Source organism: Cnephaeus nilssonii (genome assembly GCF_951640355.1).
Source record: "Cnephaeus nilssonii genome assembly, chromosome: 10".
Classification (NCBI taxonomy): domain Eukaryota; kingdom Metazoa; phylum Chordata; class Mammalia; order Chiroptera; family Vespertilionidae; genus Cnephaeus; species Cnephaeus nilssonii.
In genome coordinates this window covers 51,072,211-51,099,983 of record NC_137081.1, presented here as the reverse complement: position 1 = coordinate 51,099,983, position 27,773 = coordinate 51,072,211, and the positions used below count along the sequence as shown (strand labels likewise).

The 27,773-nt window shown below is 40.8% G+C and overlaps 1 protein-coding gene across 8 annotated transcripts in view; it reads right to left on the bottom strand.

Annotated features, from left to right (window-relative positions):
* The window catches only part of COBLL1 (cordon-bleu WH2 repeat protein like 1), a 156,155-nt gene extending 128,782 nt beyond the window's left edge, over positions 1–27,373 (bottom strand). For 7 of the 8 annotated variants that reach the window (XM_079782677.1, XM_079782679.1, XM_079782678.1 and 4 more), the window contains exons 1-2: positions 27,239–27,373; positions 26,461–26,575 (exon numbers count right to left, since the gene is read on the bottom strand). In XM_079782677.1, the coding sequence (XP_079638803.1) occupies positions 26,461–26,575; positions 27,239–27,248 (125 nt within the window). In that variant the 5' untranslated portion in view covers positions 27,249–27,373. Of the gene's footprint in view, positions 1–26,075; positions 26,440–26,460; positions 26,576–27,238 lie in introns of those variants that run through there. The other variant, XM_079782685.1, reaches the window with a different exon arrangement.
* Between the last annotated feature and the right edge of the window lie 400 nt (positions 27,374–27,773).

The window sequence follows — 27,773 nt, the reverse complement described above, 5'->3', positions numbered from 1 at the left end:
TTAGTCAAAAGCAAGGAGGTTGAAATTCTCCAGTGTTTAGGAGATGCCACAGTCTGTCTCCCATGCTCAAGGGAAAAAAAAAAATGTAGGTGGAAACAGACAGTGGGAGATAGGTGAGAAGGAAAGTTAGGACCAGGCATCATGCATTCCAATGCCATGTAGAGTCTAGTCTTTACTGTATATGCAGCAAAGACTTTTTGGGGGTGAGCAGGTGAGTTTCATATAAATTGACTCATGGTTTAGAAATATCCCTGTAGTATATTAGATCTAAAAAAATAAATAAAAATGAAACATAGGTTCGTGAAGAGGCTATCAAAATAGCTCAGGCCTAAACTAGAACATCAAGAAATGGAAATTTTTAAAAAGACATTATATTGTAAGATCCCACAGGATTTAACAATGTATAATCCTTATAATATACAAATATTCCTCTCAGGGTAAAAGTCAATAGCGAACAGAATGGGTCTGGGACATGAAGGGCTGAGCAGCATGTGACTAAAAGTTAAAATAACCCCCCAAAAGTTGCTAAATATAGCTATGATATTGGTTATAAGGGGTATTTAAACTATAATAAAGTGATCTCATCTGGTGGATGAAACACAGTAGCCAAGGTCTCAAGGCACTTATGGTATGTGTAGAAATGAGGTTGGGGATGTGGTCAAGGTTCCCAGTCGGTTTCTCTAACTCATAGCAGGCTCACAGCTGGTTACTGACACCACAGAAACTCGGGCCCCAGGAGGAAAAGATTAGCTAGCCAGGGAGTCAGGGCCCAGCCAAGTTACCAGAAGTTCAGGGCAGGACTCCAGTGAGGAATAAGAAAAATCGATGGGCTCAGTAGGGAAGACCTGGGTAATATGAATGAGAAGAGCACACTTGACAATAGAGTTTCAGATAGCAAGAATAATTCCAGGCCACACCCACTGGTGGAAGAAGCTTTGTTGGGATTAACTAACCAAATTCTGAGTCTTTAATATTGAGAAAGGTTGAATAAGTCTAAAGCTGTGTTATCTGAACATAAACTTGTAACATGAATGTTTCTCTGAACTCCTAACCTAAATTCCTTATCTGATGCGAGTATAATGACATGGGTTACAAAAACAAGGAGAAAGAGATAAAGACCAACTGACATAAAATATGTTTATATGAAATCAAGACAAAATGCTAAAAAAAAAAAAAAAAAAGGCCTTCAGTCCACCATAACCTTAGGAGAACTTGCACAATTGGGCATAGCTTCACCTATAGCCTCACTGCTCCTGCCCAGCCCATATGCTATACTCACACTCAACTAATCCACATTTTCCAATATTCTGGTCACTCTGGTGTATTTATGCCTCCATTTATAATATCTGTCTTCCTTTTCTGGCTTGGCACTCGCACTCATCTTTCAAGTCACCTTCACCGTGAGGTATCTGGTGCCTTCAAGCAGAACTAATCACTGAGTGAGTTCTTACACATTTTCTGCATTCCTCTCCTGGGGTAGGATACTTGTCCTTGAAGGTCAGATCAAGAGTTGTCTCTCCCACAGAGCCATCCATTGGGACTCTCACAGCCATCCATTTCTGCCTTTATCCCTTGTCTTGCCATGGACAGTATCACATCACTTGACTATTTCTACCACCCAACTTTAGACTGCTGCTAAGCCGTATCTACAGCTTATTCATCACTTTACCCACTACTTAGCCCTGTTTCTGGTGCAAAGTAATTTGTCAATACGTTGAGTAAATTAACATTTTTCCAGTTTCCCAATAACTGATAATGTTTTAGGTATTTATTTACTTTTGCATCATATTAACCTTTACCATTTGAATGAAGACATTCATACTTATTTCACTTGCATATTCTAGTTTATCTTCCCTCAATTTCTTAGAAATGTGCTATGACAGATATTTTTAAACTAGAGAAATATGACAAATTTTATTTCATTCAATGTAATAATGGAACTTTAATAATTTAATCCTACACATATTGTTGAGGTGGAATTCAGGTTGGAAACAAACCAAGTGCACATCAATATATGAGTAGATAAAAAAGCTGTAGTACATATACACAATGGAATACTACTCGGCCATAAAAAAGAATGAAATCTTACCTTTTGTGACAGCATGGATGGACCTAGAGTGTATTATGCTAAGCAAAATAAGTTAGACAGAGAAAGAGAAATACCATATAACTTTACTGATACGTGGAATCTAAAGAACCAAATAAACAAACAAAATAGAAACAGACTCAGAGATAGATAACAGACTGACAGCTGTCAGAGGGAGAGGGGTTGAGGGTCTGGGTGAAAAAGGTGAAGGGATTAAGAAGTACAAAGTGATAGTTATGGAATAGTCACAGAGATGTAAATTACAGCATAGGGAATATAGTCAATAATCTACATATTTAAAAGGCTAAGCTACCCGCCGCCCGTCTGGTATGATGCGCACTGTAGGTATGATGTGCACTGACCACCAGGGGGCAGATGCTCAACGCAGGAGCTGCCGAACCACAACAACTTTGCAGAGTGCCATCTCGCACTCCGGGACCCCTCGGGGGATGTCCGACTGCCGGTTTCAGACCAATCCCCGCAGGCCAGGACAAGGGACCCCACCTGCCGGAGGGACCCTGCTCACTCTGCAGATGCCCTTCGAACCCCAGCACCACCTCAGGTGTGGCTGGGGAGGGACCGTGGTGGTTGGCTCCAGGGTGTGTCTAGCCCATCTCACCCAGTCCCGCCCCGCCAACCATCTTCTGATTAATTTCCTTTCAATGTACATGAATCCATGCACCAGGCCTCTAGTATCATAATAATTATATACAGGGCCAGGTGGGTAATTGGGACCACTCTATAAAGTACATGACTTTCTAAGCACTATGCTATACCTCTGAAACTAATACAGAATAATGTTGAATATAAACTGTAATTGAAAAAATAATAACAATACAATGCTAGCATTAAAAAAAAAAGGTGGAATTCAGAGATTTCAATAATAATAGGCTATTGTATCTGCCCACTTAAAAGGTGCCAATCTAAACAAAACTGAGTGTTTATCCTTACCATCCCAAATGTAGCATTGCATCCCTCAGTATCACCCAATATCTAGGACCCATCAATATCAGGAACACCCTTATTTTCTAGACCTTGCCCTCAATTCCCCAAAACACCACCACTACTATCTAGTACTCATATTGTGCACTACTTCAACCCTTGCTTATTAGAAAGCAATCTGAAATATAATAGCTATTCAGCATCTTCACCCTTTGCATTATGATACAAATAACTCTCATAACAGCCCATGTTACAGATGAGACTATCTACACTTAAATATATAAATAACTTAAATATATTTATATTAAATATATAAATAAAAAAATTACATTGGAGTGAAGGCTAAAGTGGGATTTTATACTGTATCCACCACACCAGTGGTTCTGAGCCTTTCCCATGTATCAGAATCACCTGCAGGCCTTATTTAAACAGAATAGTGGGCTCTACCCTCATACTTTCTGAGTAAGTAGGTGTGGAGCGAAACTGAGAATCTGCATTTCTATAAAGAGCCCAGTCGATACTGATACTGCTGACCAGGGAGCACACTTTGGAAATTACTACATTATACGATGATAAAGTAAGTTACTTAATTGAAGACATCGGGTTAATTCAGTAGCCCTCAAGATATTTTGCTCTTAACACCTATGAAGGCATACTTTCCTAATGGCAAAATCTGGTGTTCAGTGACAGAGAGGTGAGACATCAGGGGAAGAAAATGGTGCTAGGACGTGTTCCTGAATGAACAAATTCAATATAGTAGCAATACCAACTCCCTGAAAATGCATACAGAAAATGAGCTCAAGCAAGCAATCCTCATTCCTAATTCTAAATTCAACATGGAAAAACAAATGCCTGAGAGCAGCCAGGAGACAAAAACAAACAAACAAAAAAAAAAAAACCCTGACCATTATGACCCCACCAGATCATTAAAACACCATAGAGACACTGCAAGTAGAAATTTTGGATAGAAAAGCAGAAAAATCAATGGAGCTGAATGGGAAGCCCACTAACAAAATAATTATGTAATAAAGGTGGCATTTCAAAACTTCAGGAAAAGATTAATTGTTCAATAACGTGAGGCAATTACATTTTTAAAAAAATTTAGATCCTATCTCATACTACCAAAAGAACCAACTTCAGTTTGTTTCTGTCAAATATTGAATCTATCATAAATTTAAGATAGGAAACATTTCAAAGATCTAAAATGTACTTGCATTTCAAAGCAAGACAAAGAAAAACACATGAAATTGTCCCTAAAATAACATGAAACTAAAATTCTAAAAAGGACAAACCTGGGGAAATATTTAGAACATGAGGCATAAAAAACCTAGGTTTTACATATTAAGAGCAAAGTACACATTAAGAGTATTTTACAAAACCAATAAGATAAAGATGAATACAGAAACATAAAGAGCATGAAGTGAAATTTTAAGAGAGTAAAAACTAAACATTTTAAGAGTTTCTCAAACATCATGAATGATTTAAAAAATATAAACTTAAAGTAATCATAAACATTTTCCCTTATCAACTAAAAAACCATCAGGGTTTGACAATGTAGAAAGTGTTTTTTTAAATCAAACTTAAACTGAAAAATGCAGTGAAGGTTCAGCAAGGTCAGGAAATGTGCCAAAGTGTCAAACACAAAGTGAATGTTAAGTAGAGAAAGAAACAATTGTTTAGAAACTTGATATGTTTCTCCTCTTTATTATCCAGGGGCCAGGTTTTCGCTGAGTCTCATTAAAAGTGCATCCTTGAAGACAGAAAAACAAAAAGATAAAATAAAATAAAAATAGAGTACATCCTTGACTTTAAAAAAAAAACAAAAGGAAGATTTTTTAAATGTTTTTGTTTAGTTATTTCAGAGGGGGCTGGGTGGGGACAAAGAACAGCTTGCTTTGCCTTGATTTATTTTTTTAACTTCATAAACTCTTTCTCTATTCAGAGCAGTTTAATGCAAAGAACAAGATGTGTTATTTTACTGTCAGGAAACTCAATGATGCTTGCCCAATCTTTAAAATTGCCACTTCTCTGAAATCACAAAATAGCAATTTGTGACGTGTTCATACCATTCAAATAACAGCTAGTCAATGACAACACTTGCGTTTATTAGAAAAACACACCAGTTTGAAATGTGAACACACTATAGTGGGCTACCTTCTTCATGATTGGACCTTCTTTATCCATGACCTCGATAAATTGGTTCTCACCAATTTTCAATAGTTTATAACTTAGGTGTGATACCTTAATGAGAAAAAAAAATAATGCACTTGTTTGCCTTATAACCAAAGTAGTCATTTGCCTTCCTTTCAGAAATGACACTGACAATTTTTAACTGGATGAGTATCCATGTGGAAATGAATCTGGCATGACATGAAGGTGGTTACCAACAAGCTCGATGAGAAAGAGCACCTTCATGCAGATGCCCCCTCATGCTCCATCCCCAAGAGAATTTGTGCTGTCAAGAGAACTAACCTCATCAAGGATTCAGAAAGGAAAGGCATACCTGCTTAACCGAAACACTTTCAAGATATGCATTACCAACAAGGATTTGCAAGTGGTTCTCAACTTACATGGCATTTTTAATGTAAACGGACTATTTAAAGTGTACAGAGGTGGAAAAGTAGGAGACCATGTAGTGAGAGGTCCTCAGTCTGTATTCTGCTACTGCAGTTTCCTGAAAGTGGGATGTACCTGAGCTGTGGATAGGGAAGGTGCAAAATAGAAATCCAGTCTTCGTATGCATGAGGAGACTGCCTTGTAGTCTCAAAGATAAGGTCTTTTCATTAGGAACCATTGCCACCAATAAAGTCAGTGAAAACATGTTTGGTTAGTTGGTTATTTTCTTTCCTAGAGGAAAAGGTATAAAGGTTGACAATATACACATTGTGTGCTCATTATCTCCACATCTTACCAGGTAGAGCCTTTCTAATGATGGTAAAAGGCCAGGCAACCTGCTTACAGTAAACCACATTCTATGAACTAATGAGTTATAAAACAGTACTTAGATTTGGGAAACAATGATCCTTAACCAAATGTCAACTACTAATTTACTAAATAGGAACAGAGAGTGGGTGTTTTAAACCCATCTTGTGAATTTTTTATGTGGCTCATGTTAAAAAAAAAACCACAACTTTAATAAATTAGCTACAGACATTTAATGGTGAAATTAAAATCATAGTCAATGAGTTTTATTACTTCATCAATATGTCATGGTTTTACATCTAAATAGTTCCAATTAATCCTAGCCATGAGCCTATGAAATGGGTATCTTTATTTTCAGGGAGGTGGGGGTGGGGGACAGAAATAAACAGATGTAAAAAAATTAAATAATCTGTCCAAATTTTCTAACTGTTCAATGGCTGAGCCAAAATTCAACACTAGGTCTCCCTGAAATGCCAAGCCTATGTCCCTTAGACTATTCCCAGTGTGTCTTAATTGTCACTTCTCATAGATAGGTCACAAGTTTAAGACAATAGAGGTGACTGCTAGAGCCTGGTCAGATGAAGAATAACCACCACTGTTGCCCGATGTCAAACTGGCAGCTCTGCCCTGTGCCTGTTGAGCTGGGGTCCTGGGAGCCCTGGGCACCAAAGGAAGAAGTCAGGGCCAACCACCTCTTGCTGCCATAGCAATGACTCTCAAACCTCCTGGGCGGCTGGATATTCCCTTTAGGAATTTTCCCTTTGGCAACTCACCAGACCTTGCAATCCACTGCCCCAGTGAGGGCAGCATTCTCCAGTCTTGCCATAAATATTCTCAGGCTGAGAAAGACAGTTTTGATACTTTGTTCTGGCTAAGAAAAGCCAACGCTAACAACTTCCCATAGTCCAATGAGAAGAACTAACCCCAGGGAAAAGTTTGACAGGGATAAGGAGAGAGCACATATACACTTACACATTCTACATTCTTATAAACATTCTGAAAAGGTACATTAAGACATCCAAGGAACCAGACATAATGTTAACCAAGACAAGAAAAAAAGTATTTGAAACTGCATAGTAATGGCATTTCAGAGATTTGGACTGTCCTTATTTTAAAACAGAGAGAGTATTGTTTACACTGCCTTGGATGTTGTTCAAAGATATGTATTTTTAATAAGACTGAATCGTGTTTTCTTTCCAGCCAGAGTGATTTTATTCCATGAATATAATTTCCGTGTACTGTATAGTAATATTTTCAATACAACTAGTTGCCAGTGTCCAGCCCAGTACCCGACCCATAGTTATCTTTCAATAAGTATCTGTTGAATGAAAAAAAAAAATCAGTGAACCGTTGATTCTTTCAGGAAGATTTCTTGTTCTTCTTGTTATTACAATGGGTTTTCTATTAAGTAACTTCAAACCCAACCTCCCCAACTAATCCATGTTTAAAACTCCTCCTTCTCAAATCCATACCTGTCCACAAGCCCAGTTTCTCCACCCTTCCACAGAGCCTGAGATTCCCAGTGCTCCTACTCTCCTTGATCACAGCAAAGATTAATAATCAGAAATCCCCTGGGTCCAGGCCTTCCCATTGCTTCTGGGAGGAGACCAAGCCTGGCCTGGGGACCACACAGGCTGCAGCTGAAGAAACGTATACTTCCAAACCAGTAGGTAATTACACACACGAACACCTCACTTCTCAGCTCATTCTAACAGCTGACTACTATTTCACCCAAAGAAAGTTCTTTTCTTTGGCATGTCATGGGGCCATCCCACACTGATGGCAAGTCATGGGGCCATCCCACACAGATTTCTCTGAATCTGGTAATGGCTTTCACAGTTTCTGGCTGTAACAAACCCTGGCGCTGACTTCCTCACCCCTGCAGACTTTGCACTCTTCAGTTCCGGAATCACATTCACCTAAACCTAAAACTCACACTCTATCATAGTTAATGTTTTTATTGGAAACAGTCCAAATGTTTAACAACCAAGTGACAAGTAAAAAAATAATAATAATAATACCAATACACATATGGTTTGTTATACAACTATTCCATAAAGCATTTTTAAATAGCTGAAATAGCCTATAATATAATGCTGGAGAAAAGGATCATAAAAATAGTCTATGTAGTTAAAAATCTAAATGCTTATTTAAACATCTAAAGGGATATATTCAATCCACACATTACCTAAACTATATCTGAAAGAACATTGGTTTTAGAAACAAATTACTGTTCTGATAAATACATTTGGGAAAATGTTACTTCCCACATGTCCATTTTGGAGGTCCATTATGCATATTAGCATATTAAAATCCCTGAGAAGACCTTAAAAGAAGAAAAAAGCTTAATTTTTGTTTAACCCATACTTTCTCCAAAATTATTTGCCCATGGAAGTTGTTTTTACAGAAAATATGTTAATTTGTAACTTATTCAGAACACATTTTAGTAAATGGTAAAATGCAAATCATGTCAGCAATTGTTATCGCCAAGTAGCCTAGAAAATGATTATTTCTCTTTATAATTCCTATTACTTTCAAATACTTTGTGATAAGCATATCAATTTTGTAATCAGAAAAATTTAAATAGAAACAGCAAAAATAATGTTTAGTCCTATTTAATGTCTCTCATACTATTTACTCTTAAACTGGCTTTGCCACACCTGCCAGGTCTGGGAGAGTGGGAAGAAAGGTGAGCAGGATGCAAAGTGGTCAAAGCAAATAGATTTCAAATGACATCTGGGTCCTGTTCTCAGATCTGTCACTGCTTGGCCATGTGACTCTGGACAAGTTACGCTCTAAGCCTCGGTTTCCTCTTCTGAACAATCTGGATAACCACTACACCTACTTAACAGAGTGGTTGTTCGCTATTACATGCGGTAGCTTGCGTCACACATTTAACACAGTACCTGGTGAACAGTCAGTATGCAATAAATGCTCACTGGTTGTATGACCAGTCACACAAGCCACCACCCAATGTTCTTAAATTACTGTGACCCAGATCCTTTTAATTAGGGGAAATTTGATGAATTTTCAAATATTCATTCAACCTCTGAATCAATTAAGGTTCATATAATTTTGCATACTATCTGGTAAAACACATTATTTAAAAGAAAATTTATTGAAAACACCCCAAAGCTCAAAAAAAAATTATTACAAGGGCAGTGTCTGTATACAGGTGTTTCATTCTATTAGACATTTTTCATTATACTATTAAGAAAAAGTAGATCTTGATTATGTTAAGATATTTTGAATTAGTCTTTCTGTTTTCACATCAAAACACACAGCACAAGAATATGGACAATATTCCTATATTACAAAAAACTGAATCCAGGAAAACATAAATAAATAAAACTATTTAACTGTACCTGCTCTAATAAAGGCTTTTAGTTATAGGTGGGTATGGTTAATTTTCAGACAATGCCATCATGCTGCCACCAGACAAAGAGTTACAGTTTTACACAACCTAAGACAAATGCTGCCCACTCACCTCCCCTTAATGATGGAGTCAGGAGTTACAGATTCCTCTTCCTTTATCAATAACAAAAATTAGGGCTCCAGCCATTTTGGCTCAATGGACAGATAGAGCATGGGCCCTGGTCAGGTTGCATGTGGGAGGCAACTAATTGATATGTCTCTCTCACATCAATGTTTCTCTCTCTGCGTCTCTCCCCCTCCCTTCCACTCTCTCTAAAATATTCTTGAGGATTAACAACAACAACAAAAAAATACAAAAATTAGTTTCTAGATTGCCACTCAATTCTACAGCATCTATAGTAAAACACAATACCTCAATTTCTTATTTATGGGAGGTGGAAGATCTGATTTATTTTTAATCTTTACACAAGGATATGTTTTTATTGATGTTAGAGAGAAAGGAGAAACATGCCCCCAACTGGGAATCAAACCCAAAACCTAGGTAAGGTATGTGCCCTGACCAGGAATCAAACCCACAACCTTTTGGTGTAGGAGCCACCCAGGCGGGGCAGAAGATCTGATTTTAATCTGCATGTTTTTTAAGAAAAAGTTCTCTTCAATATATAATAGCCCAAGATAAGAATAGTGTCTCAAATTCCCACTCCTTCTTTTGAATAATGATGTTCTTGCGTATGACATTACAATTGAAAAATTTCAATCAATGAATATCAGTCCTAACAAAATCAAAGAAATACAGTTAGAGTTACTCTCATTGTACACAGAAGAAAGGTGAAATGTGAAAAGATAAGGCAATTCCCACAAAGGTGAAGTGAGGAAACAGTCAGAATTACAATCACCTTGGTAGCATATTCCTAATCTCAGAGGGGGGCATTTTTCTCCTCTAAAAAGAAATGTGATTTTCATGAAGATTAGCACCCATTTTGTACTCAGCGTTCCAAGAACAACTTCTCTGCACCTGGCACGGGGACTTTCACAAGGGACTAAGGAGGAAAACCAACCCCACCTTCCACTTCCTAGGAGAGAAATGAAAACAGGGCCTGCTCCCTCAACTCCTTGGTTTCCAATTAATATTCTAATGATGCCAGCATTGCAAAAGGCTGTTTTCTAACAAAGTAGATAATATTTAAAATTTAACAAACATAAACTGAATGCCCGGAATGTGCTGGTGTTGCTTCCGCACCTTCATTCTGTGTAATCATCATCTTCCACCACAGAGGAGACGCAGAGGGGAAGGAAGCGCCTAAGCCAGCGAAGGGCAGAGCAGGTTTTCGGTCTCCAAATCCACTCTGCACCAGCTGCCTGTTGAGTGCCATTCTGACTTCTGGCTGGACCAGTTTTATTTGAAACCAAAGCCAATGCTGCTAAATGCCCCAGAGCCAAGGGCACTGGTTCACCTAAGGTAGGCAGCAGAGTTACATGGAGAGTGCTGGGCTGGCTTAGAATGCTTTCTGGAATGCTCGGTCACCTGCCCATACATTAAATGACCCTTTTTGTTTGTTTTCCTGATGAATTCTAGCTTAGGATTTTGGGACAACGTAAAAACCCTAACTTGTTGCCAAAAACATTCTTAGAAAAAAAAAAATAGACAAATGTTTACTAGTATCATATTTATAATTTTGTACCCATTTTGAAGTGTAACTTCCCAAAAACATTGGAGAGAAGGAACACACATACTGATTATTTTCTTAAATGCTTATTGGACAATTAAATCTCTTCCATTAACTTTACCACTAAATTCTCAATCCTTCCTTTCATGAGCTTGGAAAAAATACCCTTTATTATTTGGTATTACTTTTCAGCCATTATGTTCACATCAAAATGCTAATTTCTTTTTTTTCCAATTTTTTTATTAAGGTATTATATGTGTACATATCTTACCAAAATGCTAATTTCTTACACCAATGGAAGGATCAAAATGAAAGACTCTTTATAATTTAGATTTTAGGGTGTTGACACAAATGAGAATTCTTATGCACAAGTTAATGAATAATTGCTTCATTCTCAAAGCTTATAACTTATTCTATATATGTTACTCTGCTGTCATTATTAAAATAGGAATATTTAGGCTGTAATATAGCACTTACGTCCTGTTAAACAAACCTGCCCATGATGGGGAAATACTTTGTTTTCTTTAAGTTTTAGATGGAAATGACATTAATCAGAATTTTCAGTTGCACTACTAATGAAATGCAAATTTCTTTTACAAAATGCACTGCAGGGAATAATGCTAAAAGAGAATGTCAACCCAAGAATGAAATTTTATAATAGAGTGCTGAGATATTTACTACAACCTTTTTAATGGTGCATTTGATGGTGGCTTACAAATTAATTATGTAATGGCTGCAAAAATAAATGTTAAATACTCAGTTCAATACTATGTATAACTGAGCTTCAACCACTCCAGTGGACAAGCATTTTGTAGGTCTCCATCCCCAACACTGACCTCTTACTCAGATTCACACTAATTCAAATACCTATCCAATAACTGATCATACGTATCTAGGTATGTGCAACAAATTAAATTAAACCCACCAGTATACACAAAAGTAGTCAAGAATATAGCCTCTGCTTTTTAGGGGTTCACCATCTAGTTAATTTAATTAAACATACCAAGAAAGACTATAAACAAAGTAGATTGTAAACTGCATAAACGATGCTAAAATGACCACTTAACAAGAGCAAAGGTGGAGAAGGGGAAACATGAATCCATCAATTGTTGCTGGTTTTATAAATCATGGTTCATCCCTCCAAAGAAAATACACAGCTAGGGGGAAAATAGAGCCCTTTATGTAATGAAATGGAATAATTATCAAGTTATATTGTTAAGTAAAACTGCAAAGTACAAAGCAGAACTAATTGTGTATGAAAGAGAAAAAAGCAATACACATATAATAGTCATTTGCTCCTGAGTTTAAGGAGATGCACTGTTCAATATGCCAGCCAAGAGCCATCTAAAGACTCTTCATCACAGAGACATGGGTAGTGTGACTAAGAATTTAAATTTAAATTTTATGTAATGAATTTGAATTTCAACTATGACTCAGTGTAAAATATTTGGTTAAAGACAACTTCCTTGTTCTGTAGAACTTGAATCACGTTAACCACTGCATCATTTAGATTGAATTTTTTAATGTAGGGCCTAGAAAATTGTAAATTGCATTTTCGGTTCATATTATATCACCATTGGAGAGCATGGGTATAAAGAAACCTCCCAGAATTTGTAAGAACTGGTAACACCAATTATCTCTGAGGAGAAAACCTGAGTAACAGGAACAAAGGGGCTGGGGGAGATCTCTCACTATTTTGTCATTTTCCTCTTTTGAATTTGGTGCCACTTCTATTTTAAAATGAGGAATCAATGATGTGACCTATAAACACCACTGTTTTTAGTATAATTATCAATTTAATTTTGGATGGAATCCCTCCCCCAAAAAGCAATTTGGTACTTTTGAAAAGGTTATACATGGTCTTTGGCAGAAAATGATTTCTAATAACCTAAGATCACAGAAGTATTTCACAAACTAAAGGTACCATAGTTACCAAGTGAACATAAGAAATTAAAGCCTTCAAACCTCAAACTGCCAGTTTAGTGCCAACACAGCCTAGCATTTAGCACCACCGTCTTTTCCCCATCAGAGACGGTTCTGTTTTTCATTTTCCATTCATTGCATATATTTTGCCCATTTTCTTGTTCCTTTTTTCATCTACATCCTCAAGTAAAATTTGATTATCTCTACATTTCCATTTAGCACAGCATACTACTTGGCTAACCAAAAAAGGAAAAAAGCCAGGAAAATTCTACCCTTCACAACTTATGAAAAAAAAATTTTCCCCCATGAAGCAGCAGTGTAAAAACATAAATGGATCACAAAAGGTTCAGTGAAAGGGAGTAAATAATAGTTATATACCCAACTGAGATACACCTACTGTATTTATATACAAAACAAAAAATTAAGTTGTTTATGTACAGTTGGGTATAATATACCCAACTTTTTAAGTCAAAGCATCTAGCTGTCCTCTGTAAATAGGTATACTAGGTAGGAACAAACGATGGGAAGAAATCATTCCCATAATCCAGAAAGACACTTATGCAAAATTTAAATGACCCTTCAACACTTTGTGTAGGAGTTTGCTGCCAACTAATAACTGAATCAGGAAAACCTGAGAGTAATGGGAATTGCTTCAGACCACAAAATACAGATGCATCCTTAAGACAGTGACCCTGTCTCTTTCTTCATTCCATTAAAGCAGTGCTACTTGGTCATCCTATCTAATAAAAGAGTAATATGCAAATTAACCATCACTCCACTACACCCATAAGCCACACCCACCAGCCAATCAGGAGCAAGTATGCAAATTAACCCCAACCAAGATGGCTGCAGCCATGGAGCGAAGCAGGAGGTTTGGGTTTCCCCGGTGATGGAGGAAGCCAAGCTTTCCGCACACCCTGGCCGGCCCAGGCCTCCACTCAAGGCTACAAAGTTTCAATTATAGAAGATAAATAAATCCCAACAAAAATGGCTGCAGCCATGGGGCAAGCAGGAGGCTTGGCTCCGCTCAAGGCTACAAAGTTTCAATTATAGAAGATAAATAAAACCCAGATACCAGGGCTTCCGCTTGGGTCGCCGGGGGCATGGCCGGCCTGCAGACCACCACAGGCCCCTCGCCCAGGCCGCCCCATGCCCAAAGGGAACCCCCACCCTGATCCGGGACACCCTTCAGGGCAAACCAGCCGGCCCCCACCCATGCACCAGGCCTCTATCCTATCTAATAAAATAATAATATGCAAATTGACCATCACTCCAACACAAGATGGCCACCACAAGATGGCCAGCAAGGGAGGGCAGTTAGCGGTGACCAGGCCGGCAGAGGAGGGAGGTTGGAGGCGACTGGGCCTGCAGGGAAGGGCAGTTGGGGGGGACCCAGGCCTGCAGGGGAGGGCAGTTAGGGGTGACCAGGCCTGCAGGGGAGGGCAGTTAGGGGCAAACAGGCTGGCAGGAGAGCAGTTAGGCATCAATCAGGCTGGCAAGGGAGTGGTTAGGGTATGATCAGGCTGGCAGGCAGAAGCGGTTAGGGGCAATCAGGAAGGCAGGCAGGCGAGCAGTTGGGAGCCAGCAGTCCTAGATTGTGAGAGGGATCCCAGATTAGAGAGGGTGCAGGCTGGGCTGAGGGAAAGCCCCCCCCCCATGCATGAATTTTGTGCACCAGGCCTCTAGTCAGACATAGAGAAACAAAGGATTGCTCCTCTCTATGACACTTTCAACTTTGTGCATAACGTGCATCCACTTTAGCACAAAGAAGATACATTCAATGACTTGTATAATTATCTTGACTACTGTTGACTTAATTAAGTCAATTAAGGCATATCCATCAGACCTGAGCGTGGCATGGTGGTAGCCATTTTCAGATTTAGCAAATCAATTTCCTGATTTTTCAGCACATCTGAACTGATACACGACTGTAGCAGCTGGCTGCTGTCACACAGCTCCCCTTAGGTTCAATACTTCCGTACTTCCATTTCTCCAGAAATAATAGCATGTGTTGCAGGTTAGAGAGATGGAAATTCTCAAGGACTGGTGATACATGTCCCACTTAGGTTTGACTATCTTAATTCTACTTTTGTACATATATAACTTGGTATAAGTATAGAAGCTGCAATGTTAGGGTATAAAGTGAAAAATAAATATTTATTTTTATTGAGTTTATTGGGTTGACATTGGTTAATAAAATTATATACATTTCACAAAAACAATTCTATAATACATCATCTGTGTATTGTATTGTGTGTTCACCACCCCCAAGTCAAGTCTTCTTCCATCACCATTTAACCGCCTTTACCCTCTTCTCCCTCCCCCCACCATCCCTTTCCCTCTGTAATCACCATACTGTTGTCTGTTTCTGCCAAGTTTTGTTTCTTTTTGTTTGTTTGTTTGTTTGTTTAATCCCTTCTTTTCTTCACCTTTCTCACCCAGTCCCCCTACCCTCTGATAGCTGTCGGTCTGTTCTCTGTATCTATGAATCTGTTTTATTCTGATTTTGTTTATTAGATTCCACAAATAAGTGAAGTCATATGGTACTTGTCTTTTTCTGACTGGTTTATTTCACTTAGCATAATACTCTCTGTTTCATCCATACTATCACAAAAGGTAAGATTTCCTTCTTTTTTATGGCCCAGTAGTATTCCATTGTGTAAATGTACCACAGCTTTTTTTGTCCACTCATCTACTGATAGACACTTGGACTGCTTCCAAATCTTGGTTATCTATATATATAAAAGGCTAAGCGACCGTCCGACTGTCTGACCGTCCGGTAGGTATGACGCACATTTACCACCAGGGGGCAGACGTTCAACACAGGAGCTGCCAATCTGCGGTGACTTGGCAGCAGCGGTTCTGGGGTGACGCACCCCAGAACCAAAGAGGAGGGAGCCCGATTCCTTGCGGGGTCACGCAATTCCACCTTCGGCTGTGGGTTATGTTGTTGCTGGGGCATTGTTGGTTTACTGCACACTTGTGTTTGTGTTCCACACCCTGTACGAAACTTTGCAGAGTGCCCTCTCGCACACCGGGACCCCTCGGGGGGTATCAGAGAGCCAGTTCAGCCCGATCCCCACAGGCCAGGCCGAGTGACCCCACCTGTCGGAGGGACCCTGCTCACTCTTCAGATGCCCTTCGAGCTGCAGTGCCACCCCAGGTGCAGCCAGACGCAGAGGGACTACGGGAGGTTGGCTCCAGTGCGTGTCCAGCCCCGTCTTGCCCAGCCCCGCCCTACCAGCGACCTTCTAATTAACTTCTTTTCAATGTGCACGAATCTGTGCGTGGGCCACTAGTTATAAATAATGCTGGATTTTATCAAATGCTTTTTCTCCATCTTTTGATATGATCATGTGTTTTTTATCTTTCATTTTGTTTATGTGGTGTATAACATTTATTGATTTGCAGATATTGTACCAAACTTATATCCCCAGAATAAATTCCACTTGATTATGGTGTATGATCTTTTTAATATTGCTGGATCCAGTTTGCTCATATTTTGCTAAGGATTTTAGCATCTATATTCATCAAGGATATTGGCCTATAATTTTCTTTCTTTTTAGTGTCTTTATCTGGTTTTGAAATTAGGATAATGCTGGCCTTGTAAAATGAGCTTGGGAGTCTTCCCCCCTCTTGAATTTTTTTGGAATAGTTTGAGAAGAATAGATGTTAGTTTGAAACAGTATATTTAATTTTAACAAATACAGAAAATCAGAATCATTGATTTATAGGCACAACCATATTTTCAACCCAAACTACTATAACCCAGGATCTTTTTCAACCCCATTTCAGAGGCTTACCTCCAAACCTCTTTGATTATTTTCAAAAATCAACAAATTTTGGCATTTTCACTCTTAATTCTGCTTAAGGTAATTTTCTACAAGTCTGAGGTAATTACAAAAAAAAAAAAAAAAACCTCTGTTGGAGCAGGTGGTCCCAATCGAACAGGAACAAGAATAAAGAAAATTCAAATGAGGGATGCAGAGATAATTCTTCTCCCTGTTTACCTAGCATGTCCATTCTCATCTCACAACCACAAACCTGAAAACCTTAATGGGGCTACATTATTATTATTATTATTATTACTAGTGGCCTGGTGCACGAAATTTGTGCATATTAAAAGGGAATTAATTAGGGGAAATATTTTAATATTGCTATTTGCACTTTCTCTATAATAGAAGCATCAGAGATGAGAGAAAATTAGTAAAATGTATATGAAAATCTCCCTCCTGTCAGAGTCTGGGGCACACTGTAGGACCCAGAGCCAAGTCCCCACCCACCCACGTGCGCCTCGAAATCGCACGAGACCCAACCCTGGCCGGGCCCACCCCCATCAAGCCCTGCAGTGCAGGGGGCACAGCTTCAGGTCCCCTGTCAAGCCCCACCGGGTCGGGGGTGCGGCCTCAGATCCCCTGGCCTGGCCTCAGGTCCCTTGACCCCGGCGCAAGGGCACAAGGGCACGAGCGCACAAGGGCATGATGACCATTTGCATATTAGCTCTTTATTATATAGGATTTTCTAGAGAGCAGGCAGTTAGGAAACTGACCCAATTCTGTGGTGTGCTGTGCTTTCTTCACAATAAAATTCCTGAAGCCTGCCTCTGAGTTATATCCCTGAACTATATAGCATGAAAAGGCATAGATGTAGTCAGGATATTGCCCATTACATGTGTTGGAAACTCAAATACCTTCATGTATTGACTATGAAACCTGAAAATTCTGACCTTGGTAAATATTTATAAATGTTTAAAATGTGTTAAAAGTTTCATATAGTAATAAGTTATCAGATTTCTGAGTTGAACTATTTTTCTTGCCTTTGCCTTCTTTGGTCTCTTAATATTGATCTATGACTATCCCAATGAAAGCACTTTCTTTGTCAAACCACTCTACAATTCAATTCTATATCTAAAGTCAATAAATAACGTTTAACTTATTTAAATTTATAAACAGTATTGTGAACTTAAGCTATACGATAATAAACAACCCAAGTTCACTCTAGCATTTTCTAAAAACTAGTTGGTCCTTGAGAGCCTTTTCCAAGGAATTCATTCCTCAGTTATGAAGTTTGTATGCAAAGCTGAAGACATTTGGCCCTTTATAAATAGTCATGGGAAACTTCTTTCTCCCATACTTTGAGTTTGTTTTTACTATAACAGATGGGGGGGAAAATTAGCAAAGCAAAGTCATAAAAATAAAGTCTTGCAACAACTATCATACTAATGTTAGAACACTAAAAGCTTAAAGATAAAGATATATCTTTTAACAATAACAAAAATGCTTGATGAAAAATATAAAGACCATTTGCCTTAATACATAAAATAAGTATGGACTCAAAATTTAGATAGAACTCCTTCTACCTTTGATCTAGCTCCTAAGCACATCTGTTTCTAAACATCTTAGCCACATATCAGTCATTTTTCATGAAAGTGTCTCCAGCACAGAAGTTTAGATCTTCTCCTTACAATATATTCCAATCTATACTAATAAAAGAGAAAAATGCTAATTGACCGTACCTTTGCTACACCCACAGCCAATCAGAGCGAGTATGCAAATTAGCCCAACAAAGATGGCAGTTAATTTGCATACGCAGGCGCTGAACGGCCTGGGTCCAAGGAACATCCTCCGGGCCCAGGCTGCTTCTAGCCTGTAGGCCCGCACTTAGTCCCTGAGCGGCAGGGGTCCCAGAACACCCCCTGGCCACTCCGGCCTATGAGTGCAGGCGCCAAGCAGCTGGGGTCTCAGGCTGGCAGCGGCGCGCGGACCCACGCGGCAATCGGGCCCCTGCCCCAGCCTGTGGTCTCAGCCACTGAGTCACACCAGCCAGGCAGATATGGAGGAATCTTAAATGTTTCTTTTTTTATATATATTTTATTGATGTTTTACAGAGAGGAAGGGAAAGGGATAGAGAGCTAGAAACATCTATGAGAGAGGAATATCAATCAGCTGCCTTCTGCACAGTCCCCACTGGGTATGTGCCCCCAACCAAGGTACATGGCCTTGACTGGAATCGAACCTGGGACCCTTGAGTCTGCAGGCCATTGTTCCATCCACTGAGCCAAACCAGTTAGGGCTGTCCAATATGTTAAAGAAAAAACCCTATCTAATAAAGAGAGAATATGCAGGGGAGGGCATTTGGGGGTGACCGGGCTGTCAGGGGAAGGCAGTTGGGGATGATCAGGCCAGCAGGAGAGCAGTTAGGCATTGATCAGGCTGGCAGGGGAGTGGTTAGGGGGTGATCATGCTGGCAGACAGAAGCGGTTAGGGGCAATCAGGCAGGCAGGTGAGCAGTTGGGAGCCAGCAGTCCAGGATTGTGAGAGGGATGTCCAACTGCCTGTTTAGGCCCGGCAGTCGGACATCCCCCGAGGGGTCCCAGATTGGAGAGGGTGCAGGTTGGGCTGAGGGACACACACCCCCGTGCACGAATTTCGTGCACCGGGCCTCTAGTATCATATAAATGTTAAAATTCCACAATGCTTGCCAAGGGGCCAAACCTAAATTTTCAATTGAAAAAACACCACACAACATGTATCAATCACTAATCATAATTCTGCAAAATCTCTTACTATAAGATATATTGCTTTACACAAACAGACTATAAATCATTTTGTTCCAACTTATTTTTAAGTTCAATATTTAGAGGTCTCCCCAGTAAATAAATTTTAAATTAAATAATCACTATTTCATTTGCCAATTTCATTAGTTAGACTGGGAGTCAATAAACTTTTTCTGTATATGGGCAGAAGACAAATATTTTTAGCTTTGCAGGCCATATATTCTTTGTATGGACTACTCAATTATAACGTAAAATCTGGCATACACAATATGCAAATGAGCAGGCATGGCTGAATGCCAATAAAACTATTTACAAAACAGGTAGAGGATTAGAGATTAATATCCAGAATATATAAGTATTTCTGAAACTCAAAAACCAAAAAAGCAAACAACAGATTAATAGGCAAAGGACTTAAATAAATATTACTCAAAAGAAGATATATGAATAGACAAAAGCATGAAATGATGCTCAACATCACTAATCATTTGGGAAATGCAAATCAAAACTACATTCACACTCATTAGGATGACCACTATTAAAAAACAAACAAACATATAATGATGAGGGTTGGCGAGGATGTAGAAAAACTAAAACCCTTGTGTTTTTGGCACTATAAAAATGGTACAGCTACATGGAAAACAGTATGTTGGGCCTCAAAAAATTAAAAATGGAATGAGCAGATGATCCAGGAATTCTATTTCTGGATATATACCCAAAATAATTAAAAGCAAGTTCTCAAAGAGATATTTGTACATTTATGTTCCTAGCAGCATTATTCACAATAGCCAAAATATGGAAGCAACACAAGAGCCCAATGACAGATGAATGGATAAGCAAAAATGTGATATATACATACAATGGGATACTATTATTCAGCCTTAACAAGGAAGGAAATTTTGATATATGATACAACATGGATGCATCTTGAGGACTATGCTAAGTGAAATAAGCCAATCACAAAAAAGACAAAATCTGTTTGATTCCATTTATATGAGGTACCTAGCATGGTCAAAATCATAGAAACAGAAAGTTAGAATGATGATTTCCAGGGTTGGGAGAAGAGGAAAATGGGAGTTTTGTTTAATAGATATAGAGTTTTAGTTTTACAAGATGAAAACAGTTCTGGAGATAAATGGTGGTAATGATTTCACAATAATATGACTGTACTTAGTACCACTGTACTGTAAATTTAAAAATGGTTAAGATAGTAAATTTTATGTAATATGTATTTTACCACATTTTTTTAAAATTTGAAGAAAAGAAAAAAAAATACATCTAGAGGACCCATTTTGGCACAATTTTCTGGGCTATAGTTTGCTGACCAGCAACTTAGGCTATTACATTCTAAATATAATGTTTTAAAGTTAGCATCAAAGTACCGTTTCTATACATACATTATGTTCCTTTTTTCCCCCCTGCATAGTTACAGATAATTTTAGTACAGCACTTAATATCAGAAATCAATCTACCAGTACCTAGAAAAACATGTTTTACATAAAATAATGGCTCACAAGTTATGACTAATTAATTAAATAAAAGCAGTAGTCTCAATAACATGAAGCTTGTCATTTATTATTATATAAATAAACCTGGCATTTCAATAATAAAGTAAGGTACCCTCTAACACATTCAGAGGAAATTAGACTTTACAGAAAAAGTCTAGCACTGTCTTAATAAACATTTTCACTTTTCTTATTTGGCAATCAAAAATCCTACTTTTGAAATTACACTGCAAATGACTTTAATAGTTGCCTTGTGGCAAAAATATGTACAGATTGTCATATGACAAAAGAAGACTGTCAGTTTACTGAGTTAAATTAAATCATCCCAAGCACATGAAAATGTTAAACATGATTCTGAAGCCATAAGCCAAATATTTAAGTTCTTTTTAAATGCTGAGCACTGGGTTTCTTTTGCATTAGAATTTTTAGGAGTTTTTAAATAATAAAATATAAACATGATTTTTAAAAATTAAGACAAGGCATTCATAAAACCACTTTAAATTAAAATATTTTTTCTTAAAACTATATTTTTATTTTATTTTATTTTATTTTTGTTAATCGTCACCTGAAGATATTTTACCATTGACTTTGTTTTTTTGTGCGTTTTGTGTTTTTTTTTTTGTTTTTTTTTTAAGGGAGAGTGGAAGAGAGAGGGAAAGATAAGGAGAAACATAGATGTGAGAGAAACACATGGATTGGTTGCCTCCTGCAGGCTGGGGATGAGCCTGCAATCAAGGTACATGCCCTTGACCAAAATGGAACCCTCCTGGGGGTCCACAGGCCTACTCTCTATGCACTGAGCCAAATGGACTAGGGTTATTTTTATTTATTTTAGAGAGGAAGAGAGAGAGGGAGAGAGAGAGATAGAAACAATAATGATCAGAGAGGATCATTGATGGGCTGCCTCCTGCATGCCTCCTACTGGGGATCAAGCCCGAAACCTGGGTATGTGCCATGACCAGGAATTGAATCGTCACTTGCTGGTTCATAGGTTGTCGCTCAACCACTAAGCCACACTGGCCAGGCAATACAAATATTCTTTAGCAATTCAGTATAATCCATGATAGCAAAAATACTGGGTGACAACAAGCCTAGTGACGAAGAGCATAAGCTTGGGGATCAGAACTTGTTTCTATTACTCTTTCATCCCTTAGAGTTGTGTGGCCTTGAGTATCTTAAGCAATTAGAGCCTCAGTTTCCACAATTTAAACATAGAGTTAATATACTTGCTCAAAACGGAGTAGCAAATTTTTTAAAACAATAATACTATAAGGCACCTAAACGCATCTTTAATTTTAAAAGCCAAAATAAAGCTGAATTTGTGATCTTGAGTTCCCCAAAAATGATTACCAGCAGTCTCCATTCCCTTTCATAGCTTCATCTCCATCACGCCTGTTGATATCTACTTCACCAAAGATCCTCAGAGGTATTTGCATATTAGAATCACCTGAGCAGCATTTAAAACCTCTCCATGCCCTTGTTCCAGGCCAGCTAAAATCAGAATAGATAGGATTGTGAGCATATGGGTATTAGTTTTAAAGGTCCCCAGGTAACTCTCATGTTGAAACCTCAGCTAAGGCAGTCAACTTCTAAGTAGTCAATAAATGTTAGCTACCAATAACTCAGTTTACATAATCAGTGAATTTTAGAACCAGTAATATCCTATCTAATAAAGATGGAATATGAAAATTGACCATCACGCCATCACAAAGATGGCAGCACCCACAGCGGAGGCGGGGTTTCCGTAATACAAGATGGCTGTGCCCACAGTGGAGGCCAAGTTCCCCTAACAAGCTTTAATGAACAATCAGCAGGGATCTGAGGCTGCACCCCCCACCCGGTGGAGCTTGACAGGAGACCTTAGACCGCACCTCCCACCCCGATGAGCATGACGGGGGACTTCAGGCCACACCCCCCACCCTGATGCCAGGCTGGGGGACCTCAGGCCACACCCCTTGCCCTAGCACTGGGCCAGGGGACCTGAGACCATGCTCCCTGCCCCAGCTTTGGGCCAGGGGACCTGAGGCCATGTCCCCCTCCCGGTGGGGCTTGGCAGGGGATCTCAGGCTGCACCCCACACCTGGCAGGGTTTGACAAGGGTGGGGCTGGCCAGGTCTGGATCTTGCCCAAAGGGGGTGGGTCCGGCTAGGTCTGGGTCTTGCATGATTTTGAGGCACCATGAGTGGGCGGGGACTTGACTCTGGGTCCCGCAGCGCGTCCCAGACTCTGACAGGTGGAAGATTTTCATATACATTTTACTAATTTTATTTCATCTCTTGACACTTCTATTATAGAGAAAGGGCAAATAGCAATATTAAAATATTTCCACTAATTAATCCCCTTTTAATGTGCACGAATTTCATGCACCGGGCCACTAGTATCCACATAAAAGCTAAAGAAACAGCTGCTGCTAAATCACTCCTTAATGTTTATATCCACCACCTTCAATTAACTCCCTAGGTCCAAAGCTGAAAAATTATAAAGTAGTACACTTTTTTCCCCCACTGTCCATTCTTGAAAATTTGTTTCAGAATCAAAACATTAAGGTTCCTTGCCCTGGCTGGTGGTGTCCAATGGTTAGAGCATCAGTCTGTGCAACTGTGCACTGGGGGGTCTCAGGTTCAATTTCTGGTCAAGGGCACTTACCTGGGTTGCAGGTCCAATCCCTGCCTTTGGTCCAGGCTCCTGGGAGGCAACCTGTCACATAGGTGTTTATTTTTTTCTCTCTCTCCTCTCTCTTTGTCCCTCTCCCCACTCCATTCCACTCTCTCTAAAGTCAATGGAAAAAAATATCCTCACTTCTTGGGTATTAAAAAACAAACAAACAAAAAGAAACATTAAGGTTCCTCAAAGCAAGGTCAACTACATATTGACATTTAAATTTCAAAGAGGTTTATTTTATTTTATTTTTAAGCATATCTAGTACATGGGCAAGTAAAAAGCACAAGGACTAGTAGCTCTAAAGCTAAGGTACCCAAGATGACTCTTTGAAATTTAAATGCATGATACTGTGTTTAGAAAAAGATTAACAGCAATTAATGCAATGAACTAGGCAACTAGTCCTGTTTTTCTTGGTATTGCCACTAATTTGCTAGGAGACGTTTGCAAAGTCACTCAGTGTCTCTGGGCTTCAGATTGTCATTTATAAAATATAGTTGCATTAAATTTCTCTAAAATGACCTGTTACAACAATGTAAGGCATAGAAAATTACAGAGAAATTCTATAGAGCAGTAATATACAAGATTAAGGATTAAACTAGCACTAGCCCTTGTAGGCTATTACAGTAATGAGTCATGACTTAAGTAGTTTTATAGCAAGGAATTTACTTCTCAAACCTAATGATTTATTATAACATATTGACTGAGCTTGCTCCCTGCCACTTCCCAAATACCTATACCTAGGATATTATTTTTCACAGTTAAAACCTTTTAAATGTCTTGGGTTTTTAAGAAAACAACAAAAGCAATACTGAATACTGAATGTTCAATAAATACCATGTAATTGGCACTTGGGATACGCCAAGGGACAAGATAGATAAGTAAAAGAAAAGTAGAGAAGTATTTTTTTGTTAATACTTTTCAGATCCTGATAACTTTTCTGAATAGAAAAATGTAAGGTAAAATGATACAGTAGGGTGCTTTTAGATATATTGAAGCATTATTCCAGATGTCCCTCTTTAAATTTGGAGAGGAGAGGGCAAAATTCCTTAAAAGTATTTTCTTCATATTTGATAAATTGGATAAAAGTTTTGTGTATTCTTCTAAACAAAGAACTTATTAATTAAACCTTTAAATTCTCAAAAGAAAAATCTGAAGTATCTTAACAATAGCCATGCTTATCACTAGAAAATTCTTACCATTCCTTCATCTCAGAGCCATCCGATCTCACCTATTTTACTCAGAAGTATTAACTGATTTCTGAACACCCATAAGTATATTTTGTGTAAGTGCATATGCTGGGTTCTTTTTTAAGTACTTTAACCTATCCATTTTCAAATCCACCAATTTAATTATATCTTATTTCATGGTTCCTTACTACATCTCAGTATTCCTGAAATATGCCTCACCTTCAATTTATATAACTCCGCAGCTCCATTGAGAGGCTCAGGCTATGATTATTAATATCTTTCTATCAATGTATTTCTTTACCCATAGATCCTAATGTGAGAATATATAGAAGAATATATGATAATATCTAAACAACGGAAAAAAAATGGTGAAAGGACAGAAATGGAAGTCAACAGTAGTACGGCTACTTGCGAAGGGAAGAAGATAATTCTTTGGAACAAAATGAAAGAATTAATTCATGCACTACGTAAGCATTATGCTAAATATCTTTTCTATTAGTCATGTTGCTTTGAGACTTTCCCATGTTTCCTCTAGACAACTGCCAATGCTCGAATGGTCTCTGATGAATAAACATGCTGTGACTTGCTTCTACGGAAACGTCTGTCATGCTCCAGGGAAAAAATGACTTCTCTACTCTTAAATCAGGAAAACTGCACACTCTCATTCACAGGTTACAAAGTCGGTTTTTTTCCTTAATGTTTCTTTCCTGGGATGTGTCTATTCTTTTTAGGGCATTTCTGCGTTCAGAGTATCAGGAAAGAATCTGAGTTGGGGGAACACTTGTAGGAAAAAGTTATACTGCATCAGAGGGGTGTCCCACTTCAGAAGCTCAACGAGCACCCGAGGTAAGCCTTCACTGTTTACCAAGACGAAGGTTATTTTCAGGTTCCCCCCATCTCTTGCGGAACTACCTGTTCTCATTACTGTTTACCCAAACGCTTAGCAAGGTGATATTAGCATATCTGGCAGGAAGACATGCTTCATTTAATATTAACTCACCATGTGACAGCCCCTTCACCTCCAATCTCTCCTCAAACACGTGAGGATACAAAGGAAAGTCTGGTTGTTTGCAGTCTGACTCCGCGCTAGGCTTTGGCACCAGTAATTGGCCACAGGCACACACACCCCCAATCGGAGGCGCGCACCCCGCCCGGTCCCGGAACTGTCAAGCGGGCTGACAGCTGGCACACCATCCGGTGGCCCTCCATCCGCTCGCAGAGAGCCCCTTCCTTAGTCACCTTGACATGGCTCACCTGCCTGGGCCTCAGCTCTCGTCCGAGGAAACTTTTTCCTCCTTCCCGGGAGCTCAGTTACAGGTATCGCCCGCCGCTCTCCCAGAGCCCCAACAAGGGGCCCTTTGTTACCATTTTCGCTCCCGGACTCCTCGCCCCGTCCCTGGCACTCAGAGGCTCTTCGGCAGCTCCGAGCAGCCCCAGCAGGAAAGCAATGAAAAACTTATCAGGGCCCCCACCCCGGGCGGCCTCCGAGGAGGCCGGAGGAAGCAGCCTCCTCGGCCGGCCGCGTGCGTGCTGGCCGGAGTCAGGCCGCTGGCACAGCAGCGAGCCGCCAGCCAGGTGAACGCGCGGAGCCCCCCTGCCCTCGCCCTCCCCGCCGAGGGCGGCGCGGCGGCCGGCTTACCCGGCTGCGGCGGGCGGTGTCGGCACCGCCGGGGCGTCCTGCGCGCTCGGGGCTCGGCCGTCCATCACCCTGCGGACCGCTGCGCGGGCTCCCGCTCCCAGGCGGCGCGTCACGGCTGGAGGGGGAGAGGCCAGCGGTCAGGGCGGGACGCGCGCCTTCCCAGGCCTGAGCGAGGGAGGCTGGCCGCGCGTCAGGAGCCCGCCCGAGCCGCCCCTTCCCCGGCCGGCCCGCCTCCGGAGTGCGCTTCCACCTGCGGGCCCGGCTCCCAGCCCGCGGGCGCCTGGAGCCGCGGCGGCGGGAGGAGGTGCTGCAGCCCCCGCCCCCGGGTTGTCTAGGGAGCCATTCGGCGCCTCTCGGGGAGGGAGAGCAGCCCCGGCTGGAAGGAGGAGGAGCGGGGCAAGGGGCAAGGCGCGCGGGCTCGCCGCCACGCCTGCAGCGCACCCCGGGGCGGACACACTGCACGCCCGGGGACGGAGAAAAGTTGGGAGGGCGCTTTCCTCATTCCCACCCAGGGCTCCTACGTTCTGTTCAGAAGGAGACAGTGGCTCGCCTGTTCTCTCCCGCGGCTCCCGGCCCCTCTTCCCTCCCCTGGGCCGTGCGCTTGCAGTTCGGCGCTCAACGTTGGAAGGAGGAGAAAGCCGCAGCTTCCCCGAGGCTCAGCCGGCGCGGGCCGGGCCGGGCCGGGCCGGGCCGGGGCAGCGCCTCCCCCAGCCCCGCGGGCGGGTGGCCGGGCGCTCGCTGGGCGCCGCGGAGCCTCTCCCCAAACCGGCTCACTCACCCTGCCCCATGTCCCTGCCCAGAGCCCGGGAGCTCGCCGCCACCTCCGCCGGACGGCCACCCAGAAGTGGCGGCGAGGCTCCGTGGCATCGGAGCGAGAGAGGCAGCGAGCCGGAGCGAGAAACGGGGCGGGGATGGACGGGGACAGAGTTGGAACTTCCTTCTCCCAGGGCTTTTGGGGCTTTGGGGTTCGGTTGGAAAAGGCGAATGGAAAGGAAGCTCCCAAGCGGGGTGTTCCCATTCCCACCGCTAGGGCGTCGCCTGGGAAAACGCGGCGCGCCCAGGGCGGACAGGTAGGGAGGCAGGGACTGTGCCTGCCCGGTGAGGACCCCAGGGGAGGATCCCTGCGACTGCAGAAATTCCTCAACTCACAGAACAGGGCCTGCAGCTAGCCCTCCCTGAGGTCTGATCTGCCAACTCCAGGGTGTTATTTTTGTTGTTGTTTTTCAACCTGACCTCTCAGATTGCTCTCCTGTTAAAAGCATACCTGTGACACTGTGATCTATCAAATGGTGGCAGAAGTAAGCTTGCCCTAT